This window comes from Aotus nancymaae, unplaced genomic scaffold, assembly GCF_030222135.1.
Source record: "Aotus nancymaae isolate 86718 unplaced genomic scaffold, 86718_ANA_hifiasm-v0.15.2.pri h1tg000002l, whole genome shotgun sequence".
Lineage (NCBI taxonomy): Eukaryota > Metazoa > Chordata > Mammalia > Primates > Aotidae > Aotus > Aotus nancymaae.
Window position 1 is genome coordinate 39,552,348 of NW_026988413.1, and position 25,766 is coordinate 39,578,113.

General features: G+C 35.0%; 1 protein-coding gene across 1 annotated transcript in view; it reads right to left on the bottom strand.

Moving 5' to 3' along the window:
- Positions 1-5,697: 5,697 nt before the first annotated feature.
- The window catches only part of CAPZA2 (capping actin protein of muscle Z-line subunit alpha 2), a 53,361-nt gene continuing 33,292 nt past the window's right edge, over positions 5,698-25,766 (bottom strand). Inside the window, exons 4-10 of the mRNA XM_021673413.2 lie at positions 24,825-24,888; positions 19,370-19,576; positions 17,143-17,222; positions 13,188-13,266; positions 11,120-11,191; positions 7,485-7,547; positions 5,698-6,610 (exon numbers count right to left, since the gene is read on the bottom strand). Coding sequence (XP_021529088.2) covers positions 6,470-6,610; positions 7,485-7,547; positions 11,120-11,191; positions 13,188-13,266; positions 17,143-17,222; positions 19,370-19,576; positions 24,825-24,888 — 706 coding nt within the window. The 3' untranslated portion in view covers positions 5,698-6,469. The remainder of the gene's footprint in view (positions 6,611-7,484; positions 7,548-11,119; positions 11,192-13,187; positions 13,267-17,142; positions 17,223-19,369; positions 19,577-24,824; positions 24,889-25,766) is intronic.

The window sequence follows — 25,766 nt, forward strand, 5'->3', positions numbered from 1 at the left end:
TTTTGTACTTTATTAGTAGAGTCGGGGTTTCAACATGTTGGCCAGGGTGGTCTTGAACTCCTGACCTCAAGTGATCTGCCCATCTTAGCCTCCCAAAGTGCTAAGATTACAGGCAGGAGCCACTGCTTCCGGCCAATGTCATTTTATACTGTTAAACCTTTGGTCCAATTTTAACTTGGTGTAAGGAATGAGGTATACCTCCAACTTTGCTCTCCCATCTGGCTACCCTGTTGTCTCAGCATCATTCATCTGTTGCCCCACTGATCTGAGACGCTGCCTTTAAAATCAGGATTAGGGGCTAAATTTTATCAAATACTTTCATGTTTTCTCACAGGATTATAATTCTGTAATATGCTAATATCAGAGGGTACAGTACTAGATTACCTAACAGGGAACAATCACTGCATTCCAGTGATAAACCATACTTGATCATAATGTAGTATTGTTTATTAATGTACTAAGGAATTTTACTTTTGACTGTACAGGGAAGTTTCATCAGTTTTCTGGTTTTGGTGCTATTCTTATTTAAGCTTATAAGTCAGTCTCATAAAATAGATGTCCATCTTTTTCTACAATCTAAAATAATTTCTGTAACAAATTATCTGTATGCGGTAAGTTGGATAAGATTATCTGTAAAATAATAAGTCTAATGACTTTTTAAAGGGGTATTAGTAAACTTTCTATTCAATTTATTCTATGGTTATGACCTGTCATTTTTCTTTTGCCTGAACAAAACTGACATTAAAAAATTAAGATTGTTGTAATGAACACCTATATGCCTATCATCCACTTTTTTAAAAGGTTACAATCCCTTTATACCATTCCCTAATGCTATTCTCTTATGCTCCTCCTCACACATACATTATCTACTTTTTTTGAGACAGGGTCTCACTTGGCTGCCCAGACTAGAGTGCAGCAGTATGATGATTAAAGCTCATTGCCTGGGCTCCAGGGATCCTCTTGCCTCAACCTCCCGAGTAGCTAGGACCACAGGCACACATCACTGTACCCAGCTAATTTTTAAATTTTTTCTAGAAATGGGGTCTTGATATATTGCCCAGGCTGATCTTGGAACGCCTAGGCTTAAGTGATCCTCACAGGTTGGCCCCCGAAAGTGTCTGGATTATAGGTGTAAATTACACGCCTGGCCTGATTTGGTGTTTTAATCCATTGTAGGTTTACATACTCACTAAATATACAATGATAAAATATTTGTATTACGTATTTTTTAACTTTAGTATACTTTTTTGCAACTTGTTTTCTCTCAACAGTGTTTTTATAGTATGTTACTATATGAATCTCTGACTCACAAGTTTTTAAAAGCTGTATGCTCTCCCAGTGTTAACAAACCACAGTATCTGTACCCATTCGCTGTGGTTGGATATTTAGGTTGACTTATGGTTTTGCCTTTTCAAGTCTCTGGAATGACATTTCCTTAAAATAATTTTTTTCTACCCTTTAAAGCCCCAAAGTAAGGGGAAAATGAGTGCATATGGGCAGGATTTTCCTTACCTTGCCTTTTCTTCATTGGAGATAAGCTTTTGGTGTCCTGCAACACTGATTCCTGCATTTTGCTCTCCTTTCTCAAAGAACAAAAGTCTTCCCTAAGTCCTTAATTTATACTTAGGAGAGCTATTGCTTCTGCCTATCTCTGTATAGTATTCTTTTGTTTGTTTTGTGTTTTGAGACAGAGTCTTGCTTTGTTGCCCAGGCTGAAGTGCAGTGGTGCATTCTCGGCTCACTGCAACCTCCACCTCCCGGGTTCAAGCGATTCTCCTGCCTCAGCCTCCTGAGTAGCTGGGACTACAGGCGCTCACCACCAAGCCCGGCTAATTTTTGTATTTTTAGTAGAGATGGGGTTTTACCACGTTGGTCAGGCTGGTCTCAAACTCCTGACCTCAAGTGATCCCCCTGCTTCAGCTTCCCAAAGTGCTGGAATTACAGGAGTGAGCCACCATGCCCAGCCTGAATAATTCTTTGAAAATTTATTTGGTTAAAGAGCTGGGCATTTTGCAAATTCTCCCCAGAAGTCATCTATTTTCTAAGATATGCCAACTGTGCTTCCTTAACAGTCTTCTACTAATCAGCGTATTTTAACTGCAGATTGTTCCACAGCTCATGTTACAAGAGTCAGTGGCCAATTTGGGATCTGTGATGTGTATTTTCTAGCAAGTTTGTGTGGAAAAAATCTGTTTTCTGATACAGTCACACTGCAAAAATGGAAACTGACATTAACTAGTATACTTTTGTTAGATTATACCAAAACTAGGGATAAAACATCTTATTAGCCATACTACAGTTTATAAGAACACTTATTTTTAACTTTACTGTGTTATAATTTCATTTTGTACTGTGCTGTTTTAAAAAGTCAGATTTCTTTTTGAACTGGATGACATTTTGACCCATGACATTTACCAGAAACCTATTATCTGCATAATAACGCTTCATTGAGATACAAGAGGATTTCCCACCTCCAGTGGCATGCATACTTGCCAAAGCAGTTTAAAACTCATCCTTTCCGGAAAACCTCCCTTGGCCTGACATCTCTTTAAAAGCTATCTTAGGTAAGGCTTGAAGTTAATCTTATAAACAGTCTGTGTTATCCATGGCACATCTTCCTAAACAGATTAAGGTACATCAAGATGCTGATCTTCTTAACTCTTACGACAATTGACAGGCAGCCTTGTCCATTTCCTGCAGTATGCTGTGTGTGTGTGTGTATAAAGTGTACCTTCATGTATTTTGAGACAGGGTCTCACTCTGTCACCCAGGCTAGAGTGCAGTGGCAAGATCACAACTGACTGCAGCCTCAACCTCCCCAGGCTCAAGCTGATCCTCCTGGCTCAGCCCCTGAGTAGCTGGGACTACAGGCGTGCACCACACCTGGCTAATTTTTGTATTTTTAGTAGAGACAGGGTTTCGCCATGTTGCCTATGCTGGTCTTGAACTCCTGGACTGAAAGGATCCACCTGCCTCGGCCTCCCGAAGTGCTGGGATTAGAGGTGTGAGCTATCGTGCCTGGCCACAAATATTTTTTATATATGTTGTGATGTGACAACGGTTGAAAAACACTGTTGTTCCCTGACTAGTTTGTAGATTCCTTTAAGAAAGTTTTCCAGACTCTACCATGTCTAGAACAGTCCTCTAAATACATCTGCTTAATTGTGAATGACCTAACATTAATTTCTAATGCCAACTGAACCTTAAAGTTTAATTGGCTATTTTAATCTGTGAATATTTTGCATATTCTCCAATAGCCAGCACTACTGGCCAAACTTACAATAAAGCTTTTGCATAATAGAATGTTAAATTTGGAGATGCCTACACAGCATCTGCCTTTAAGAAGTTCTCAGTTTCAAGCCCCCAATCTACACTTTATTTTGTATTTTATTTATTTATTTTTTGAGGCAGAGTTTCATTCTTGCTGCCCAGGCTGGCGTGCAATGGCGCGATCTTGGCTCACTGCAACCTCTCCCTCGGAGGTTCAAGCAATTCTCCTGCCTCAGCCTCCCAAGTAGTTGGGATTACAGGCCTGAGCCACCGCACCTGGCCCACCACTTCTTACATTTCTTTCTTTTTTTTTGAGACAGAGTCTCACTCTAATTTTTGTATTTTTAGTAGAGACAGGATTTCACGTTACCAAGCTGGAATGCAGTGGCGTGATCTTGGCTCACTGCAATCTCCACCTCCCAGGTTCAAGCGATTCTCCTGCCTCAGCCTCCTGAATAAGCTGGGACTACAGGTGCCCACCACCATGCCTGGCTAAGTTTTGTATTTTTAGTAGAGAGGGGGTTTCACCATGTTAGTTTCGATCTCTTGACCTTGTGATCCGCCTGCCTCGGCCTCCCAAAGTGCTGGGATTACAGGCGTGAGCCACCACACCCAACCCACTTATTACATTTCTAGGTCATTCTTCCTAGTCCCCCTACTTTAACACACCTATAATCCACCGTTTGTACCACATTTTCACTACCCCTCCCCTTGTCTCAAGCCTTCAATGAAATTCCACAGACCATCATTATACGTTGCCCCTCTTCATGTGGTGTGTCATTCACTCTTGGCAAAACCATAGCCTTGGTGAAATTTATTTCATCTACTCTATGCCTGCACCCATACAACTTTACATGGTTGAAGAAAAACACACAACATGCTCATCATTGGTCTCATTTACTTTAAATTCATTATCACTAATCCTGAGGTCCCTCATCCTGTCTGCCTGTAAAATTGTTCCCCAGGTTCATTCACTTTCCCATTCTTCTAGCCCAGAGCTTCTGGTTCCTGTCTCTTGTATCTAACTACTACACGAGCTATTTCTCCTTTGAATAGAAAACTGAGATCCTGACCAGTCTCCTTCCCCAAACCAACCTCTTATTTAAATTACTTAAAAATTACTTAAAATTGCTCCTGCAATCTTCCTCAATTTCTCAAGCCCCAAACATCCTTGATGGTTCTCTTCATCTCACACTCCACGACCAATCTCTCCCCAAGTTTTGCTCATTTTACCTTATCCAGACCTCACTGCTTCATACCATCTCTACAGCAACCACCTGGGTCCAAGCCAGCACATGCTCTCTCAACTAGATTACTGCAGTAGTCTCCCAGCTGTTCTCCCTGATTGTGCCTTTGCCATCACACTTCAGCCTACTCAGCAAAGCAGTCATAATGGCTCCTATTAAAACTACATCCCTGAGCTACAGGATACTGAGTTTCCACTTTTCTTTCACTTTAATAAATGCCATTGTTACACTATAAAAGACTAGTCTACTCTGTGCAATTATTATTTCAGACTCTTCTAAATTATTTTTGATAGATCTTCCATCTCACAAGCACATCACCTTAAAAGCAGTTGCATATATTTTCAATAATGCATTCCAGACTAAAAAAGAGACAAGTAATTGATGACCTTCAAGGGATACAAACCCAGTATAGCCTAACTGATACAACTAAGCTTATCAATTAGATCTAGTATTTAGTTCACCATCATCAAACTCTCAAATACATATATTTTAAAAAGGAACTGATAATTAATGTTACCAATTCATTTACTTTAGGAATCCCAATGTGCCAAAACTAATTTTACAACTAAAGAAAAGATGATTTAGCCAAAAAGGTCATAATTTCATATTATATTCTCAATGCTTTCAAAGCCCAACAGTGACTTTAAAAGGAAATTAAACATGCTTTCATTGAGAGAATTTTAAAAAACCTATACAATTCAAGCTAATGAAATATTTTATTGTACATAATAAAAGTGTTTTTAAAAAAAAAAAAAAAAAAAATTCCAGGCCTAGACATCTGCAGGAGTACGTGAGGAAAGGATTCCACTCAAGTATAATAAGCAATACTCTATTGAATGAAACCGTAACTCCACTTCACTCCCTATGGTAAATACTAACATTCACCACAGGCTTGAAATTCCTGTAGTATCAGTAGAACTATTTTTTAAAATATTACAAACATGCTTATGATGCATAGGAGGATGAAAAAATTTAGACTGTAACCACACACCATATGTAACCCCAGCTTTTCTAATTTACAACCAGTTAAGAATTACAATATCCAAAGAAAGTATTTTCAAATATATATGACTCACTGGTAAGTGATTTTCTACTTAAATAAATAGGAAAATTTGTATTTCAATGTCACACTGAATTTCAGTACTTTTCAATCGAAGAAAAAAAAACTGAGACATGGTCATGAGTTCAGGATTATATATATTACAATTTGCCTTGTTATAATACACTTGTGGCTTTATGATAAAAATAACTCAGGGACATATGGAATTCAAGCTGATTTGCGTAACTGTCACAAGAAAAAAGCATTAAATGCATTTCTGAAATAAGTATTTTCATTTAATTTCAGAATCTCAAAACAGCATTAGACCTTGCCTTGTTTAAAAAAAATTTAGTTAAACACTAAGCTAGCTAAATAACCTTCTTGAAAGGTTTAAACACAATTGATATAGAAAATGTTTTCGCTCTAATCTCAACCTTACATAAATGGAACAGGTGAGGAAGAAAAGGTAGACAATTTCTTTAGCAGCATATATGGCTAAATCCATCAACCACCTTCATCTAGAATGTCCGTTATTGACCCCATTAAAAAGAATTGGGGAAATATCAAAATTACCCATTTCATAAACCAAAAGACAACAATTTTAGGGTTACAGTTAGTAAAATATTTTTGAAACACTTCAAAAATTTTTAACCATAAACTAGAAGAATCATCTCTTCAGTATAAGAAAGAAAGTCCTAACAGAAAGACATTTAAACTGATTTTCAATCCTCTTAGAACAAATAAAATGAAAAATAATGGTTGATTAGCTAAGCTTTGTGCTCTAATCAAACTAATTACAGTGATTTTAAATGGCAATAGCCCATCTGACTGGGCAGCTTGACAGTTCAGAATACTTTTGCAATAATTTTTTAACGCAAAGACACTAAAATAATCCGGTCATGCAATGTTCATCTTATGCATTCTGCATCTCTTTGCCAATCTTGTAGCTAAGGATCTTGTTCCAATCAATCTTAGTGCGTGTAACTGGCAATTGTCGACGTAAGGCTTTGAAAGTAGTGTCCGACATTGTCTGATAATTCTCACTGATGGCAGTCTATGAAAAACAATAGAAGTTTAAAGTAAAGCAAAGGCACAGAACAATTTACAAAGCACACAGATGTTTTCAGAACAAGTTTTATTTAAGCAGCCTAGTGAAACAAAATTATAAATCAGATTTAATATTTGTGTCCTCATTTTGAATTTAATGTCAGAACAATTTATAGATTACTATTTTTAAGAAGTAAAAACTTGTCCAATTCACAAATTAAATGCTTAAATTCAAGAGTGTAGTTTAGAAGCTGATAAATAACGTAAGAAGTAAAATACAAAATAAATGTGATCTAAGCAGATAACACATAATCCAAATGGTACAACATGGCCTAAATTAAAATTTCCAACCAGAAACAAAATAGCCATTTAAAGTCTGGCATATTTTGACTGATACAGGTTGAACATCCCTTATCGAAAAATCCAAATGCTCCAAAGCCTGAAACTTTTCGAGCATCAACATGATGCTCAAAGGGAATGCTCACTGGAGCACTGATGCAGATTTCTAATTTTCAGATTACAGAAGCCCAACTGGTAGATATACAATGCAAATATTCCAAAATCCCAAAAAAATCTGAAATCTAAAACAATTCTGGTCCCAAGCAATTCAGATCAGGGATACTCAATCTGCACTCAGAAATTATAGTTGGCTAAAACCTACTCTTAGTATTTTTAAAATATAAAATATTAATGGAATTCAATTTATTTGCCACTCTTTTTGCCTATACCTTAATAAGTCTGTCCTTGTGTTAAAAGCAGACATACAATAAAAAGACTCTAACTTATGCAATGGAAAAATTCAGGCTATGGCTGAAATTAAAATTTCAGTGCCACTAATTTATATGTGAGTGTAGCTTATATAATATTTTTAAAAATCATACCTGGTATTCATTTTCTGCAGCTTCTACAATCTTTATAAATTCTTTTGCTGTCTGCACTTCATTCTGAATAAAAAACAAAACCAAAATAAAACAGTAATTTAAAACTAAACCACTATTATTTTAAAATATACATATGGCTAATATAATGTTATAATAAATAGCATAGATGGAAATTATATCAAAGAAAAATACTGTAAGATCAATTATTCTAAGTCTAAAGGGGAAACAGGTAAAATTATTTTAAAAGTCTACAGAATAAGCCTGGTTTCAGTGTTAAGCTGGCTAAGGAAAGTGAAATCTGAATGATAAACACATTGAGGAAAAGTTCAATTTTAAACACTGCACATGCATTACAATAGACAACCTTTATGGGTAAGAAGTTTGGTACAGATTTCTAATTGGTGATTCTTTAAATATTGCTAAATATTTACTGAACATCATGTAACAGAACAGTGATACCAAAAAAAAAAAAAAATCACTAATTGGGAAGAATGTATTTTTTCTGGACATTTTTTTTCTAGATTTTATTTTTTCACGTGTCAATAGATCAATTTGTTTGCTTTTTCCTAATAGTAAAGTTAACAGAAATCCGAATTTTAAAAATAAACAGTGTTAATGTAAAATTATTGAATATCTTATACTTTATATATATGGTGTAAAAATATGAAACAATGAAAACCTTCTTAGAGTAAAAATGGTTATTCCTAAAAAAAACTGAGCACAAACTGGCATATTAGTCAAGTTTAATTACTATCACCATCTCTCAAAACCCCACAGTCTGTAACTCTGTGGACAAATTTCTCTTAGAAAGCATCTTTTTTTTTGAGACAGGGTCTCACCCTGTTGTGCAGGCTGGAGTGAAGTGGTGTGATCTCAGCTTACTGTAATCTCCGCCTCCCAGGTTCAAGCAATTTTAGTGCCTCAGCCACCCAAATAGCTGGGACTACAGGTGTGTGCCACTACAACCCTCTAATTTTTGTACTTTTAGTAGAGACAGGGTTTTTGTATTTTTAGTATTGATGAGGTTTCACCATGTTGGCCAGGCTGGTCTTGAACTGAAGTGATCCACCCACCTCAGCTTCCCAAAGTGATAGGATTATGGACATGAGCCACCACACCCAGCCAGGAAGCATCTTTGTTTAATGCCAAACTCTCCAAACAAGATGGCACCAAGTACCCTTGTTATGTGAATAATACTGAATGTAGTTATTACATACGATATATAACTATATGGAATAGAACATCTCATAGAAAACCAGACATTAGTAAGTTTTCTTCACTGGCAAATTTTGCAAGGAGAGTACCAATTAGGTCAAAGCAGAAATCACTTAAGTGCTAATGAAAAATTTTTAAAAATACAGCTTCAGGGTCTGGGGTGGTGGCTCATGCCTGTAATCCCAGCACTTTGGGAGGCCAAGGCAGAAGGGTTGCTTGAGGCCAGGGTTTGAGACTAGCCTGGGCAATATGGTGAGACCCCCATCTCTACAAAAACTAAATTAGCCGGGAGTGGTGGCACATGCCTGTTATCCCAGCTACTAGAAAGGCTGAGGCAGAAGGACTGCTTGAGCCCAGGATGTCAAGGCTGCAGTGAGCTGTGTTCACACTACTGCACTCCAAGCCTGGACAAAAGTGAGACCCTGTCTCAAAAAAATACATACATGTATACATATGTGTATATATAAATATATAGCTTATCTTCTTAGGTAGCATCTGGCTTAACACATTCATACATGTTTCTTAAAATTAAATGCTTTCTTGAGTTAAAAATACATTTTTCTTTAATATTTGTAAATTAGCTTATTTTGTATATAAGCAGTTGATGTTTATAATATAGATACTTTTAGGTATATGACACAAACAGATGAGAAAACGTCACTGTTAAGGTTATACTGTCAATATCCATGGGGCAAAAAAAAAAACCCAAAAACCAAACACCTGGAGGCCAAGGTGGGTAATACTGCATGAGCCCAGGAGTTCAAGACTAGCTGGGCAACACGGTGAAACCCCATCTCTACCAAAAAAAAAAAAAAAAAAAAAAAAAAAAAAAAAAAATTAGCTAGGTGTGGTAGCATGTGCCTGTAGTTCCAGCTACTCAGGAGGCAGAGGCAGAGGTGGGTGAATGATTTGAGTCCTAGAGGCAGAGAATGCAGTAAGCTGAGATTATTATGCCAGCCTGGGTGACAGAGCCAGGTCCTGTCTCAAAAAAAAAAAAAAAAGCAACAAGGAAATAATTACACATACAATGGAATGAATGTGTGAAATAATTCTGTGGAGAAATAAAACCAAGTTCAAAAATTCTTAAATTTGAAAGATGAGCTTAAAAAAAACTTCATTTAATCATGCTCCAAATAGCTACTGAAATGAAAAGGCACAATACAATTTAAAAGTTAGGTACAAGGTCACAGACCTAAATGTAAGACTGAAATATTATATACTTTTAGAACATGGGAGTATATCTTCATGATCTTGGGTAGGCAATGGTTTCTATTAATATATCAAATCTCAAGTGACAAAGAGAAATCAAAACCAAAATCTTCTGTTTTGCAAACAGTATCAAGAAAGTAAAAAAACACCACACAGAAGGATGAAAATATTGAAATCATGTATGTGATACACTGGACTTGTATCCAGAATATATGAACAGTTACAACTCAATAATACAAATATGAATAATCAGGAAATGACCAAAGGATCTGAATAGGTATTTCCCCCCAAAAGATAGACAAATGGTCATAAGCACATGAAAAGATGCTCAAAATCATTAGCATCAAGATAACGTAAATAAAAAGCACAGTGAAACACTACTTCATACTGACTAGGATGGCTATTATCAATAGGACACATTTTGGAAAAAAATGTTGAAAAATGGAAACTCTTATACACTGCTGGTGAAACTATAAAATGGAAAACAGTCTGGCACTTCTTCAAAAGGTTAAACATAGTTACCACACGACCCAGCAATTCCACTCCTATGTATATACCAAAAAGAAATTAAAACGTCTATGCAAAAAATAGTACACAAATGTTCATAACAGCAAAAAGTAGAAAACAGTAATGTCCATCAACAGAAGAATGGATTAAATGTGGTATGTCCATACAATAGAGTACTATTTGGCATAAGAAGGAAAAAAGTACTAATACATGCTCCAAAAAGGATGAACGTTGAAAACATGTTAAAGAAGCCAGTCATGAAAGACTATATATTATGATTATATTTATATAAAATGTCCAACACAAGCAAATCCACAGAGCCAGAAAGTAGATCAGCTACTGCCTAGGGCTGGGACGGTTCTGGGGTAACTGGGTAGAATGGAGAAGGATTGCTAATGGTACAGGGTCTCTTTTAAGGAGCATGAAAATGTTCTAAAATTAGATTGTGGTGACTGCTGTCCAACACTGTCAATAACATACAAAAAAAATGTGAAGCTTATACTTTAAATAAGGGAACAGAATGGTATGTAAATAATATCTCAATAAAGCTGCAAAACAGTTAAGTACAGATTTACAATTACTTTATAATCTATCAGAAAACACTTTATCCTGAAACAGAAATATTACTTAAAATGTTCATTCCAAAATTGTTCTGGTTTCACAGAGGTATTAGGTTAAATTTTACTGTGGAATTAATTACTTACAGACACTGTTAGGGAATCTTGTATATCTTTATGACTCACTAGCTGAACATTACCATCTTCATAATAATGAACCTATTATGAAAAGAAATTACAGAAACCACATTACAGGAATCAAGATGCTCATTGCTTCAACAAGCGTATCGATGCAAACTGACTACAAATTTCTGCTCTAGTCTAGACTTCTCTGCTGAGCTTCAGAACTTCTGAACTTCAGCAAGAGTCTCCCTGCCCTCAGCCTAGTGAGGAGACTAGTTAGAAATATTCCTGTAGTTATTCAGGCAAGGCTTCTATTGACCCGACTGCTGAACATTTTTGCCTCATGGTCATTCATTCTACTGGTACCTAAAACCAAGATGTCCAAATTTGAGCTCACAATATTCCCTCCCAACCCTGCTCCTTTTTTGTGTATTTCCACCAATCATTTAATTCCCCAAACTCAGACACAAATGTACTCAACAAACATTAACTGAGTGGGTGCTATAAATACTGCTACTACATAAAGTTCTGAGGGCACATGGCTTTTAAAAAGACATAGTCCCTGATCTCATATTTCAGCACAACATGGTAAAGGTTAAGTATAAAGTATGTTAGCAGTACTCCAGATTCTCTCTGAGGGTTAAAAAAGAACTTCAGCATATTTCAGAAAGAGCTAGAGGTATGTGAAGTTGAGGAGAATAATAGCTGGAGAAATATATACAGGGAGCAAACCAGTCAAATCTGGGCCTTGTATGTCATGCAAATATGTCTGGACGATCTGGCAGATGACAGTGTATCACTAAATGGTCTTACATAGTCAAGTAACCTATTCACATTTAAATTTTAAAAGTTATCTTTTTGATGGCAGTGTGAATGTCAGAGTCCAGCAATTCAACAAAACAACAATCATATGCTAGGTACTATGCTAAATGCTGAAGATTGTACTGTAAACCAGACAATCCTTGCTCTCAGTAAGCTTTGGCCCTACAAAGGGCATTATTTTAGAAACTGCTGTAATTATCCAGGTAAGAGCCACTAAGGCCTAAGTAAAGAAAGAATAATGCTGACAAATAATGACTACCATTCATCGAGTAGTTGGTGTCTGTCTCTGTTCTAACCCTTTTTAGCCATATTAACTAATCTTCAAATAGTCATGCAAGCTTTTTAATTTTTTTCTTCAAAGATGAAGAAACAGAAAGAGCTTAAATGACTTCCTGATGTCACACAATTATTAACTGGCAGAGCTGGGACTCAAACTCAGGAAGTCTGGTTTCAAAATCCACACTCTTAACTTCTATTCTCTCGTTCCTAAGGGACAGGTACCAAGACATAAAAAAGCAATGGGATATAAGACTAGAAATCTATACTGCCGTCAGATGCCTAAGCAGCAGTCTGATTCATCCTTATTCCTTTACAGCTGCTTAGCACAGTATCTTTCATGATAGATGCTCAATAAATGTACTAGATACGTAAGTGAACCAAAACAGAAAAATATTAGTCAATGCATTCCTCTAACAATACTTATATTCAGATACTTGGTCTTAGTTATCAAACGTTCTTCTATATAAACATCTGAGCTTACATGAAGAGTCAAATAATCCAATTCTAGTAGGTTTCATGTAAGAAGCCAAATATGAGTACAGAAGATATTTAAAAGATGTATGTAATATGTAATACATACATGTTAATACACTCATGTAATATATTTTATACAACTACACACAAGCATATATATTAATATTATACTTCACCAAACTCCACCTAATTCAGAGGAGAGAAAGTACACAACTGAAACTCAGAAGATGCCTACATGAACAAACTGTATCTGAAGAGCAGACCAAATGGCAGCATCTAATTTTAGCTGTGTTTTATAATCTGTCAGCTATCCTTGCAGATTTCTGATGACTAGGGAATGAACTGCAAGCTTATTTAAAAGATTTAAAACAGCACTACTCTTTTTCCCATTACCCCAAAACAAAGACCTGGAAAAGAAATTTATATGATGTACTATGAAAATGTAAACTTAGGAATTAGTTGTTTCTCTGTTCAGAATCATCTGAAGATTAATAAACAAATTCTTTTTATTTCATACCTGAATTTTCAAGATGCCAACCACTTGAGTGGTTGAAGGAGTGATTGTAAACTTCCATTCTGACCTCCAACGACCATTCCTTAAAAATAAAAACAGCAGCTGTAAATAAGGTAGGGAAAATAATTTGAATCAATTTTAAGTTTTAGATTATATTTCATGCTACAGTATGAGAAAGTGTGGGGGATGAACACCGGACATTAATTTTTAATCACTGAAATAGTCAAAAAGAATCAAAAGGTTAAGTCCAGTTATGGTATATATTTAATTTAATCTTCACTCTTACAGATAAGAACTTACATAATGGATTTAATGCCAGAATTCTAAAGCTTAAAATACAATTCAGGCTGGTGCACGTGCAGTGCTGTTTGCCACTAACTGATCACAATCAGTTACAGGTTTCTTTGTTCCTTCTCCACTTGACTAGCCTTAAAACAAAACAAAACAAAAACCAATACAAAACTCAATTGAAAACTACTTTGGAGAAAAATTTTAAGCTATTTCTTCAGCTGAATCACTTACATTTCCAACATCAATGGAATAAATGTTTAGATTATTGTTCAGCAGATGATATTGATTTTATAAATAAATTCAGTGTAGTTTAACATCTACGGAACGTTACAAAGTACCATACAATTTAGAAAGACTGGATAGTAAATGTTATACAACACTCTAAGGAGGCTTCTGGTATCTGGAAATAAAGGGCTATAGTTACTAACACGAGTTTTTAAAAATTTTCTAATTTTATGTTTAAAGTCTCCAGATAAAAGGCATATCCTCCTTCTCTGCTCCTGAAATGATTTTTGGCATTACAAATACATATTAATGGTTTGAAACTGAGAAATTATGAACCACTGGTATGTTATTAATTTTTGTCTACCAGTGAATTTTATCTTATTTTTATTTTTTAAATAAATTCTGGATGAGTAGTTTAGCTTCTGACATTCTATTTTTCTGACAAACTTTCCATGGTAACTTTTTTTTTTGTCTCTGCTCTCTGCACACTAAGGACATTCTGATATGTTAGCTTTTTTCAATAGTATATAATAGTCACACGGTAATGAATCACTATACAGGCTTTTGCTAGACAATGATTTCTGAGTTCACTATTCATGCAGTCTACCCAATCATAAAGCCTATAGAATCAAAGTACAAGTTGAGTCTTCTTAACCCAAAAACCTGAAATGCTTCAAAATCTAAAACTTTTTGAGCACTGACACAAGGCTCAAAGGAAATGATTATTGGAGCATTCTGAATTTTCAATGTTTGAATTAGGTATACTAAACCAGTATGATGTAAATATTTAAAAATTTGAAATACAAGACTTCTGGTACTAAGCATTTTAGATAGGAGATACTCAATTTGTATTCTCATACTTAAAGTTACACTGAATATTTGAAAACTATTATTAGAACAATGTATATGCTCTACAAAATAAAAGATAATTTTATAACATGTCTTGATTTAAGTGACTTATCCAAGATTTTTCAAAGAAGCTTGGTTGGAAAAATAACATGGAGGTTTATTCATTTTTGTTTCGTGATCCTAAAAGAAGAATTCCTTTTATTGAGGTATTAGTATCAAGCCAACTAGTGAGTTATAAGCATATACAATACTGATTAAGATAACTTATATAAGATACACTTATATCATCATGGATTGTGAAAAGAAAAGAAAAAAAGAATTCCAAACCAAGAAGGGTATCAAATTGGAAACTATTTCAAGACTCTTCCAAAGGCATTAATTACTATTTTAACAGTAAATGACACTGAGTAGATAGTAGTCTTTCACTGGCAGAGTAAATGGCCAATACATCCTAGCCTTTACTTATATTCTGCCCCTCTCTTTTATGAACTCTGTAATTACAAATACGTATTCACTCAACAAACAATATATTAAGCCTCTAATACTGCTCGAGGCTGGAGAAATGGTAGAAACCAAGAATAGAAAGTCTCCACTGAAATCTAAGAAACATCCAAGACTAGTTGCTTCTGATTTTTACTCTACTTATATTTTAGATGAACTAAATATATTTCTTTTTTTTTTCTTCTAGAGACAGGCTCTTGCTTTGTCACCCAGGCTGAAGTGCAGTGGTGTGATCATAGCTCACTGCACACTTGAACTCTTGGGCTCAAGATATCCTCTTGCCTCAGCCTCCCAAGTAGCCAGGACTACAGGCATGCATCATCATGTCTGGCTAATTTTTTTTTTTTTCTAGAGATGGGGTCTTACTATGTTGCTGAGGCTTCTTGAACTCCTGGCCTCTGGTCATCCTACTGCCTTGGTCTCCTAAAGTGTTAAAATTACAGATGTGTGGCTTGAAGTATAGTCCTTTGTATTAACTATTTAGATTTTACTGAGACTATTGTGCCATGATATTATCACTGGAAAAATCCTATCAAAGCATATAAAATATATTTTTTCCAGAAAGTGAAAGTCATTAAGTGATACAATGCTCATAGTGATGGTTTAGGAAAAATTACTCATGTAAAGTGAAATAGTGAGAACAGAAAACTCAATGACAAGTCAGGCACAGTGGTGTGAACCTATAGTTCCAGCTACTCGGGAGGCTGAGGCAGGAGGATCACATGAGCCCAGGTATTTGAGGCCAGCCCAGGCAAGATAGCAAGACTCTGTCTCTAAAAAGAAAATAAAACTCAAGGACAGACATTTTCTTTATTTTATATATGTTAAAGCTCAAAGGAATTCTATTTTAAAAAGACAAATTCATAAATTTATTATAATATCTCCAATGTATTATAAAGAAAAAGTAACAAGAATTTTCTTCTAGCAGTAGTTCCATCTCAACAAGATTGATTTTATCATGTATTTCCTGGCAAAATAACATAAATTAGTAACAATTATATAAATACTGATTTCTTCAGGATTCTAGCAGATTAATGCTACAAGATTTTAGACCCACCACAGAGAAACTACACTTAAAATATTAAGTCCATAAAAGTCACTCTACATGCAGGAACCTTTAGGGAACTTCGGCTTGTCATTAAAGCATATGTTTACATATGGAATTGATTTTCCTTCAGCGATGATAAATGTGACTTCCTCCAAATATTCTTGGTTAACCTTGCAACCTTGCATTTATTTCTGAGATGGCTAAGTAGTGGAGCAACCTTGGGCTATGAACCCAACTGGCCCACAGGGGTTACCTGTTACTTCATCCTTAATAACACCACCAACTAACTTGAGTCAAAGACTAATATACTAAAATGTAAACATTATGACAATACTTATTTTGGTGACCTCAGCATGTTAAGGAGGGATAAATGTAAAGATTTCATTCAATTGTGGACTTGTGAAGTCTTAAAGAACCTCAGAATTTTGTAACAGATGCTGTCTCAGAAATAGTCTTGCCTAAGAATAAAAAGGATCAACAACTTGTCAAAGGTCCAAGATTAGTAGGGTAAATCAGGGCTCCTGAGAACTTGATGTTTATAAGGAATAATGGAATGATTTGTACACAAAATTACAAGGCATGATTGTAATCTGCCTCATTGTATCAAACATGTCATTACTTCCTCACATTGGCTAACCAAGTACAAAGCAATCCTCTATTTCAGAGTCACAAAGTTCACAAAAGTAGTAACATTTTTTGCTCTATAATTACCTCTGTTCTCCTCCTCCATATAAGTTTCATTCAGGAACAGCTCCTTCATAGAATGAGCATATGGACTGCCAACTGGTGTTCTAACAAGCACACATGCTCCCTCAGGATGCTGTTTGCTAGTCCCACACTCTTTTCACTGAATGTCAATGGATTTACCACTACCTTTAATGATTAGGCTGTTGAACAAATTTACCTTCCTTATATCAAAAGGCTAAAATTTTGTATCATGTCTAGATTGTTCTTAATTATAAACAAACAAGGTGTAGCCAAAGCAAGAACTACAAAGACTTAAATCAATGCCCAAACTCCCCAAAACCCAAACTTTTAACTTACCAAAAGTTTTTTGCTTGGAACTGATGGCTTTCTATGCATGCAATAATGGTTTGCTGTCCATCTATTTTTTTGCCATACACCTTATTGGCAAAGAAAACAAGCATAAGAATGAATTTAGGGCCATGGAATGCCCATTTGAAACATCTATAAAATACTGCAAATTGTACAGTACTTTGACAGGAACACATAAAATACAAAGTAGGCCATCATTCCAATATAGTAGCTAGAAAAACATGTTCTCAAATATTCATACCTAATCAAATTATTAGACCACAAAAGAGGACATTAAATGAAATATAATTTATTAAAATTGATTATACTCTAAAATATTTACGAACATTCTAGATAATCTACTTTCATAAGTAGATAATTTATTTTAAACATACAGATGCTAATCTAGCTGTTTCCATGCAAGTAAAAACTGGACCTGGCTTGTGATTATCATCTTTGTTGACTTCACTATCTTAGGGACTACTGTTTCTCTAGTCACTTTAAAGTATTGGAACAAACGAATTTACTTATAACTAAGAAAGGTTGTTAAGAGAATGCCTGTGATGTATCACAATGTTACTTCACCCCCTGCCTACAGCTTTAAAATAACTAATTTGTGCCTTTCAATCCTCTAGAACAAATGAGGACTCTCTAACAAGTACTCTCTTACTCTTATTGAGTTACTCCTCCAAAACAATCCTGATGAACAAGTTATAATGCAAGTAATATATAAGATATTTAAGGTTATGGTGCAACATTTCTCAAATAATTAGAGAGTTAGATACTTAAGCAGACCATATCAATTTCTGTCCTAAGAAACTTCCAAGAAAGAAATGGGATATGCTATTGGTGATGTTAATAATGTTGAGAAAGCAGGTATAAACTGGCATATATGGTAGTGTTAGGTTGGAGGAGTAAGCGGAGGTCGCATACACGGGGTCTTTAAGCCACCTTCAAAAGCCTGGGCTCTAAGTGCTATGGGAAATCTCTGAAGGATTTCAAGCAGGAATTTTGATGAACCGATCTGCATTTCAAAAGATCACTCTGGTGATGGAAAAGGCCACTGAAGCACAAATTGGGGCTTCCAAAAAAGCTTGTCAGGGTACAAATAATATTATGAAATTAAGAAAAAAGAAATTTATTCCTACTACCATATGTTGCATTTCTTTTTCTTTTTTTTCTTTTTTCCTGAGACAAGCAAGGTCTCACTCTGTCGCTCAGGCTGGAGTGCAGTGGTACAATCTCAGATCACTGCAACCCCTGCCTCCTGGGTTCAGGTGATTCTCTGTCTCAGCCTCCTGAGTAGCTGGAATTATAGGCGCCCACCACCACACCCAGCTAATTTTTGTATTTTTAGTAGAGACGGGGGTTCACCATATTGGTAAGGCTGGTCTCTAACTCCTGACCTCAGGTGATCCACCTGCCTTGGCCTCCCAAAGTGCCAGGATTCAGGCATGTGCCACTGCACCCAGCATGTATTTCTTGAAAATATGAAAAAAGGCTGAATCTATGAAAGAACCACACAAAAAACACAAGAAATCTAACTGTAAAATACACAGGCTCACATCTGTAATTCCAGCACCTTGGGAGGCTGAGGCAGGTGGATCACGAAGTCAAGAGTTCAAGACCAGCCTAGACAACACAGTGAAATCTGGTCTCTACTGAAAATACAAAAACAATAGCGGGGCATGGAGATGCATGCCCGTAATCCCAGCTACTCGGGAGGCTGAGGCAGGAAAATTGCTTGAACCGGGACCTGGGAGGTGGAGGATGCACAGTGAGCCGAGATCATACCACTGCAATCTAGCTTGGGCTACAGAAAGAGACTCCATCTCCAAAAAAATAAAAAAAATAAAAATAAATAAACACATTTTACTTCCAAGTAATTTTGTTTCTGTAATTTAATAAATATAAATTTGGTCTAAACTTATTGAGACGAGTCATGAACATAAGATTACATTATCTCACCATATCATGCTCCTTTAATCAACATATTAGAATTTCTACATGGATTTAAATCAAGGTACAACCATTTCTGCATTTTAAGCCATCCTATTATATCTATTTATTATCCAGAATTTCTTGAAAAAACAGTAAAATTCTTAGAAATATATACTTTAAGAAAAAATGACAGATTACACACTGTCAATTATGTAAGTTACTGTAAATTTTGGGAGATTACTAAAGACTCACATTTACATAAAACACACACACAAAGCTGCTACCGATGACTTACAGTGCAGACTCCATTCGGGTAATGTTCTTTTACATAAGCTCGCAGAGCAGTTTCTACTGAAGTTCTCCATGATTCAATTGCATTTTCTACTTCACAGGGCCTTGGATCAGTTGCCTCCTTTCTTAAGTGATCAAATTTAAAACAGATTCTGTTCTTTGGATCCAAAAACTTTCCATTTCCCAAGTCGCCATGTTCTGTTATCAATACCTTTGATGATGGAATGAATTTGGGAAACAAAATAGTAAAACAGCATTTCAGTACTGATACATCATAATATATACTCATTTAAGCTTCTTCCTTAAAACTAAAAAACAATCCTACTCCAAGCGTATATTTTAACCATATGGTATGACTATTAATACTTCAAATGAGTTGAGTATACAATAAGGTTACTCTCACCCAGTGCAGATCAGATTTTCTCGCAATATAACTTCCAGCTACTGGTGAAAAAAATGCAACCTCTAAAAACACTGTTCAAGTTGATTTGCTGTTTTGAGAACTCTTAACAGTTTACAATGTCTGATACCGGACTCCAGTTCCTCAAACTGCAGAAGTTGTAAGAACCTCCAATCTAGGTGGTTACATGAATGATTTTAGTCTGGTGTGAATCCTCTTCGGTGTGTCCCCTGCCTTGCTCCTGGGCCCACAATCTTACCTACTCTAAAGTATCTGCTTCTTCTTGCTTCTTAAAAACTACATTGACAGCTGTTTTTAATTGACTTCTAAATATTTAAAAACATAATTCATTTATGTAAATTTAAATTACACATCCACAAAGCATATCATATAATCTGATATTTTGTGCTTTATTTAAAAAATTTCTCCTTTCCTTTCCTTGCAGTTCTCCCAGTCTTTGACTCCTTAGCTACAGTGGGACTTATCCATTCCTCTGATGTAAATCATGCTAACAATACAGGATATACTCTTCTAAATCTTTTTCCTAATCATAAAATCTTACAGATAAAGATATACACATGCCTACATTAGCATACAAAGTTTTTTGGTCATTATTATACTACACTTGATCTTAGCTAAAAGGCCAAGAAGCAACTGGTCATTATTTTACAAGAATTGGAAGAAAATGTGTGTGTACGTGTACACACACACACACAAACACACACACTCTCTTCTCTGCATCTGGCTTCTTTCAACATAAACATCCTATGGAAATCCCTCAAAGTCAACTGATATATTTCTCACCATTCTTTTAAATGGTTGCATAATGTCTCATGATGTGATTATAACATAATTTAATCTGCCAATCCACTACTGATGTTCCATCTCTTTATTTCTGGGCTGTTTTCTTTTTTGGGGAAAGGAGGAACACATTAAAAATGGTGAAATAAGACCGAGTGTGATGGCTCACATCTATAATCCTAGTGCTTTGGGAGGCTGAGGTAGCAGGATGGTTTTAGCTCAGAAGGTTGAGACCAGCCCAGGCAACAAAGTAAGACCTCATCTCTACAAAAAAACTTATTTTTAAAAATTAGTCTGTTGTGGTGGCATGTGCCTGTAGTCCCAGCTACTCAGTCCAGGAGATTGAGGTTGCAGCGAGCTGTGATCATGTCACTGCACTCCAGCCTGGGACAGAGCAGGACCCTGACTCAACAACAACAAAAAAGGTGAAATAAGAATTGCTGTAGATATATTTTAACATACTGATGTTTTTATTTCTATTGGATACTTTTATTTCTATCGGATAAATTCCTAAGCAGTGGTGGTGGGGACAGCAGGTATTATAATTTTTAATATATACTCCTGTGACAATCCAAATTTCTACATATATGTCTTTAACCATATCATCACCAATGATAGACATTATAGCTCTTTTTTTAGTCTGATGGGTAGAAAATGTATCATTTTAATTCCACTGACTACTGATAGAACTAACTCTTTTCATATTTGTGGGTCATTTGCTCTTTTGTGAGCAAATATATTAAAATATTTTTTATCTAGTGTCTTTTTCATATCAATTTATAAGAGTTATTTGTTTAAGACATATTTCCTTCTACAGTTGAAAACATTAATGTCCATCTTTTATACTTTCTGGGTACAAAGTGTTACTTAAGATGGTCTCCCTACCCCTATGTTGCACATGTAGACTTGTATTTTCTTCTAAAATTTTAGTCATTTTTCACATTTTTAAACCACTTGAAATCTATTTCTGTATACAGTATGTGACAGAGGTCTAATTTAATTTTCTTCTTGACAGAAAACAGTTATGCCAATATTTGTATAAAATATTTTGTATATTCTGAAACTAAATTCTGGTTCTCTATGCTGCTCTACTGATTTTTTGTCTACTCTATGTACCACCACATTTACTTAACATTGGCTGTAAAACAACTTGTACTGCCTGGTAAGGCAATTCTCCCTCCCTGTGCTTAACAGGTTTTTCACACACACATACACACACACACACGTATTTTTCTTGGTTATTTCAAGCATGTATTTTTTTCCACATAAATTTTATGAAAAATATTGACCAGTTAGAAAAACTAATCAGGATTCTAATTCAAATGGCATCAAATCCATATATTACTTTTAAAATAATTTAGTTTTCTGTCTAAGAACGGAATTTAGTGCACCTTTCCATCGGTCAGATCCTGTTTTATGTGTTTCACTATTTTCTTTTTAAAATTTTAAGTTCAGGGGTACATGGGCAGGTTTGTTACATAGGTAAACTTGTGTCATGCGGGTGTTGCACTGATTATTTCATCACCCAGGTATTAAGCCTAGTATCCATTAGTTATTTTTCCTGATCCTCACCCGTCCTCCCATCCTTCACCCTCTGATAGGCCCCAGTGTGTTTTGTTCCACTCTATGTGTCATGTGTTCTCATCATTATCTCCCACTAATACGTGACATGTGGTATTTGGCTTTCTGCTAAGATATTAGTCTGTGTTAGTCTGCTAAGAATAATGGTCTTCAGCTCCATCCATGTTCTTGCAAAGGACATAAAGCTTGTTCTTTTTCATGGCTGTATAGTATTTTATCATGTATATGTGTCACATTTTCTTCATCTAGTCTATCACTGATATTTAGATTGATTCCATGTCTTTTCTATTGTGAATAGTGCTGCAATAAACATATGCATGCATGTTTCTTTATAACAGAATGAATTTATATTCCTTTGGGTATATGACCAGTAATGGGATTGCTGGGTCAAATGGTAACTCTGTTTTTAGGTCTCTGAGGAATTGCCACACTGTCTTCCACAAAGGTTGAATATACACTGCCATTGACAGTGTATAAGTATTCCTTTTGCTCCATAACCTCACCAGCATCTGTTACTTTTTGACTTTCTAATAGCCATTCTGATTGGTTTGAGATGCTATCTCACTGTGGTTTTGACTTGCATTTTTCTAATTATCAGTGATGCTGAGCTTTTTTTTCATATGCTTGTTTGGCCTCAAGTATATCTGCTTTGGAAAAGTTCATGTCCTTTGCCCAGTTTTTAATGGTTTTTTTTTTTCTTTTAAATGTAAGTTCTTTATAAAAGATGCCAGATATTAAACCTTTGTCAGAAGCATATTTTGCAAAATTTCTCTCCCATTCTGTAGGTTGTCTGTTCACTCTGTTGATAGTATCCTTTGCTGTGCAGAAGCTCTTTAATTAGATCCCTTTTGTCAGTTTGTGCTTTCGTTGCTTGAGAAGACCGTCATTATTTTCTGCATAATCTTATGCCTTTTTTTTGTGAAGTTTATTCCTATGGTAATATATAATTTTTACCATTATTTTAAATGGAATTCCCTGCCCTACTCTGACCCCCACCATTTCTAGTTTCAGGTACTTACTTGCTGTAATAAAGGACAGCGAATGAGTTTTGTATCCTGACCTTAAATTCAGATAGCTGTTTTTTCGGTTGGGGATTATATTACTAGAATCTCTTGGTATTCCTAAATATATAAATCATGTCACAAAGAAGTTTTCTTTCCCATCCGTACAAGTTCTCAAGTTTTTGTCTTATTTGCTATACCTCCATTTATGACAAATGATAATGCTAAGCAGGCATACCTAGCTAATTTTACATTTTAACTAAACTTGTTTTAGTGTTTTAGTTTATGATATTTACTATGAACTTTTGTTAACAAAAAGTTCTATTTTGTTAACAAAAAATGTCTATTATCTTTAAGAGGTTTTCTTCAATTCTCTATTTTACCAGAATTATTGTTTTTAATGAGAAAATGGCTACTGAATTTCTCAAATCCCTTTTCACTGTCCATTGATACATCGTAAGATTTGTCTTTGATTTGTTAATATGTAAGACCAGTGTACTGTCTTACATGGAACCATTTTTGCATTTCTGTTAAAATTCTATTTAGTTTTGGTATATTATTCTTTGGATATATTTCTAAATCCTATTTGTTAGTACCTTACTTAAAGTTTTAAAATCTATAGTCCCTGTAAAGTTAGTATACTCTTTACCTTTTTATCTTTTTAGGTTTAAATATTTAATTTAAAATCATGCTAGGTTCATAAAGTGACTGTGGAGGCTATCCAACATTTTTAAAAGATCCAGCAAATTTTCTTACAGGAATTTATTCCAAAAAATAATGGTTAATATAAGAGGTATAAAGATGTTTAATATGGCATTGTTTATAGTAGTAAAGCAAAAAAAAACAAAACAAAACCCAATTCTTCCCAAAGACAAAATAAATTTTGAGATTAATACAATGAAACACTATATAGCTTTGTATATACACACACATATCTATACATAAGCTTAAAATTTCCTTCAGTTACATGCCACCTTCTAGCCTAGTTTTTGCTTGTCCCCCATAACTATGACTGCATATTACATAATGAATAATGCCAAATAAAAGCTTTGACAGGTTTAGCTACTAAGAACTTTCTGTTATGTTCTTTCTTAACTACTTTCGCTTATGTTTTACCTATCAGTTTTTCTTCATGGTGTTTTACATAAATTGTGCTTCATGCAAGCATGATATGCATTCATACAATTATTATTTATTTAGAAACTCAACCAAAAAAAAAATGCTAGTGATCTTTTGTGGCTTTTCTTAGCTTAGCAAACCTAATTTGTATTTTGGAAAGAAGAGGTTTAATAATTACTAAATGCTAAATTACTCACATGAAGAACTGATGAATTCCAGAGCAACCAAATTATGATATAAATCTACTAACATATATCCTAGACTTTGGATTAATATAGAATTGATTTTTTCCTATAAAAAATAAGAAAGTAGATTTAAAGTAATTATTTACTAAAATCTTAAATGAATTACATCTGAGTATTTCTAAAAGGGATTTTCTGCTAACAGCATTACTGGTATCAACAAAAGAAAGTAAAACTTCAATTGCTTTGCCCGTAAGTGGTTATGATTAAAACATGAATGATTTGAAGCATACCACTTCACAGCTCTTGCAGGATACATCAACAGTTACAAACAAAATCAAGAATAGACAGTTACTATGCTTATATGAAACATACCTGATCTTCGTAACCTTCAATTTTTACTGGTGTAAACTGGTCCAAGTTATACTGTGCAAATGCACTGAAAAAAAGAAAATGGCAATTACTTAAAATTATATATTTAATGCTTTTTAAAAACAATGGTCAAAAAATTCACCCATCAATATAAAGTCTCTTCCTACGTTGCACATGGCAAAATAAATAAAATTATAATAATTCTCCATTATTGAACTTATACTAACTACAAATATTCACATGGCTATTTTAAAAACTGATTGATGATGTCCAGCTTTCAATGTTTGGCAAAATAAAATTAAAACAGTAAATAGTTTCAACTGGCTTTTTCCTTCAAGACCCTGAAAGTAAATGTTATTGTTAAGACACGCTTGGTAATTATTCAAGTATACATTTAGTATACCAGGAAACAGACTAGGTGCTGGTAAGAGATGCAAAGAATACTTAGATATATTCTCTGATTAAAAGGCTTACGGGTGAATAATGGAGATAATGAATAAAATAATCATAACACAAAGTAGAAAGCATCATAAGAGAATTACCAATGAAGCACCGCAGAGAATGCTTTAAAAAAAAATAAGATTACATTCTGTTGAGGCAATAGTGAGAAGAGAATTGGGGTAATTTCTTAATAACTGTGATACTGAAAAACTGAATAGGCTCTGGTTTATGGAAATTGGAGGAACAGGCAGAAAAGAGTAGAGGGACTGTACGAGCAAAATGCCTGAGAAAATACGTTAGGTCCAACATCACAGAAAGCACCAAGCTCAATGCCTGGCACATAACGGGTGTTCAGTTATATTTACTGAAATGAACTGAAAGGCTCTGAATGATGGAATAATTACTTTATTTGGGAGGCAGAGCAGAGTCACAGAAGCTTTTTGAGAAAGGAGAACACAGAAGCACTTCTAAAGAAGAATAATTTGGCAGCAGTGTATATGATGA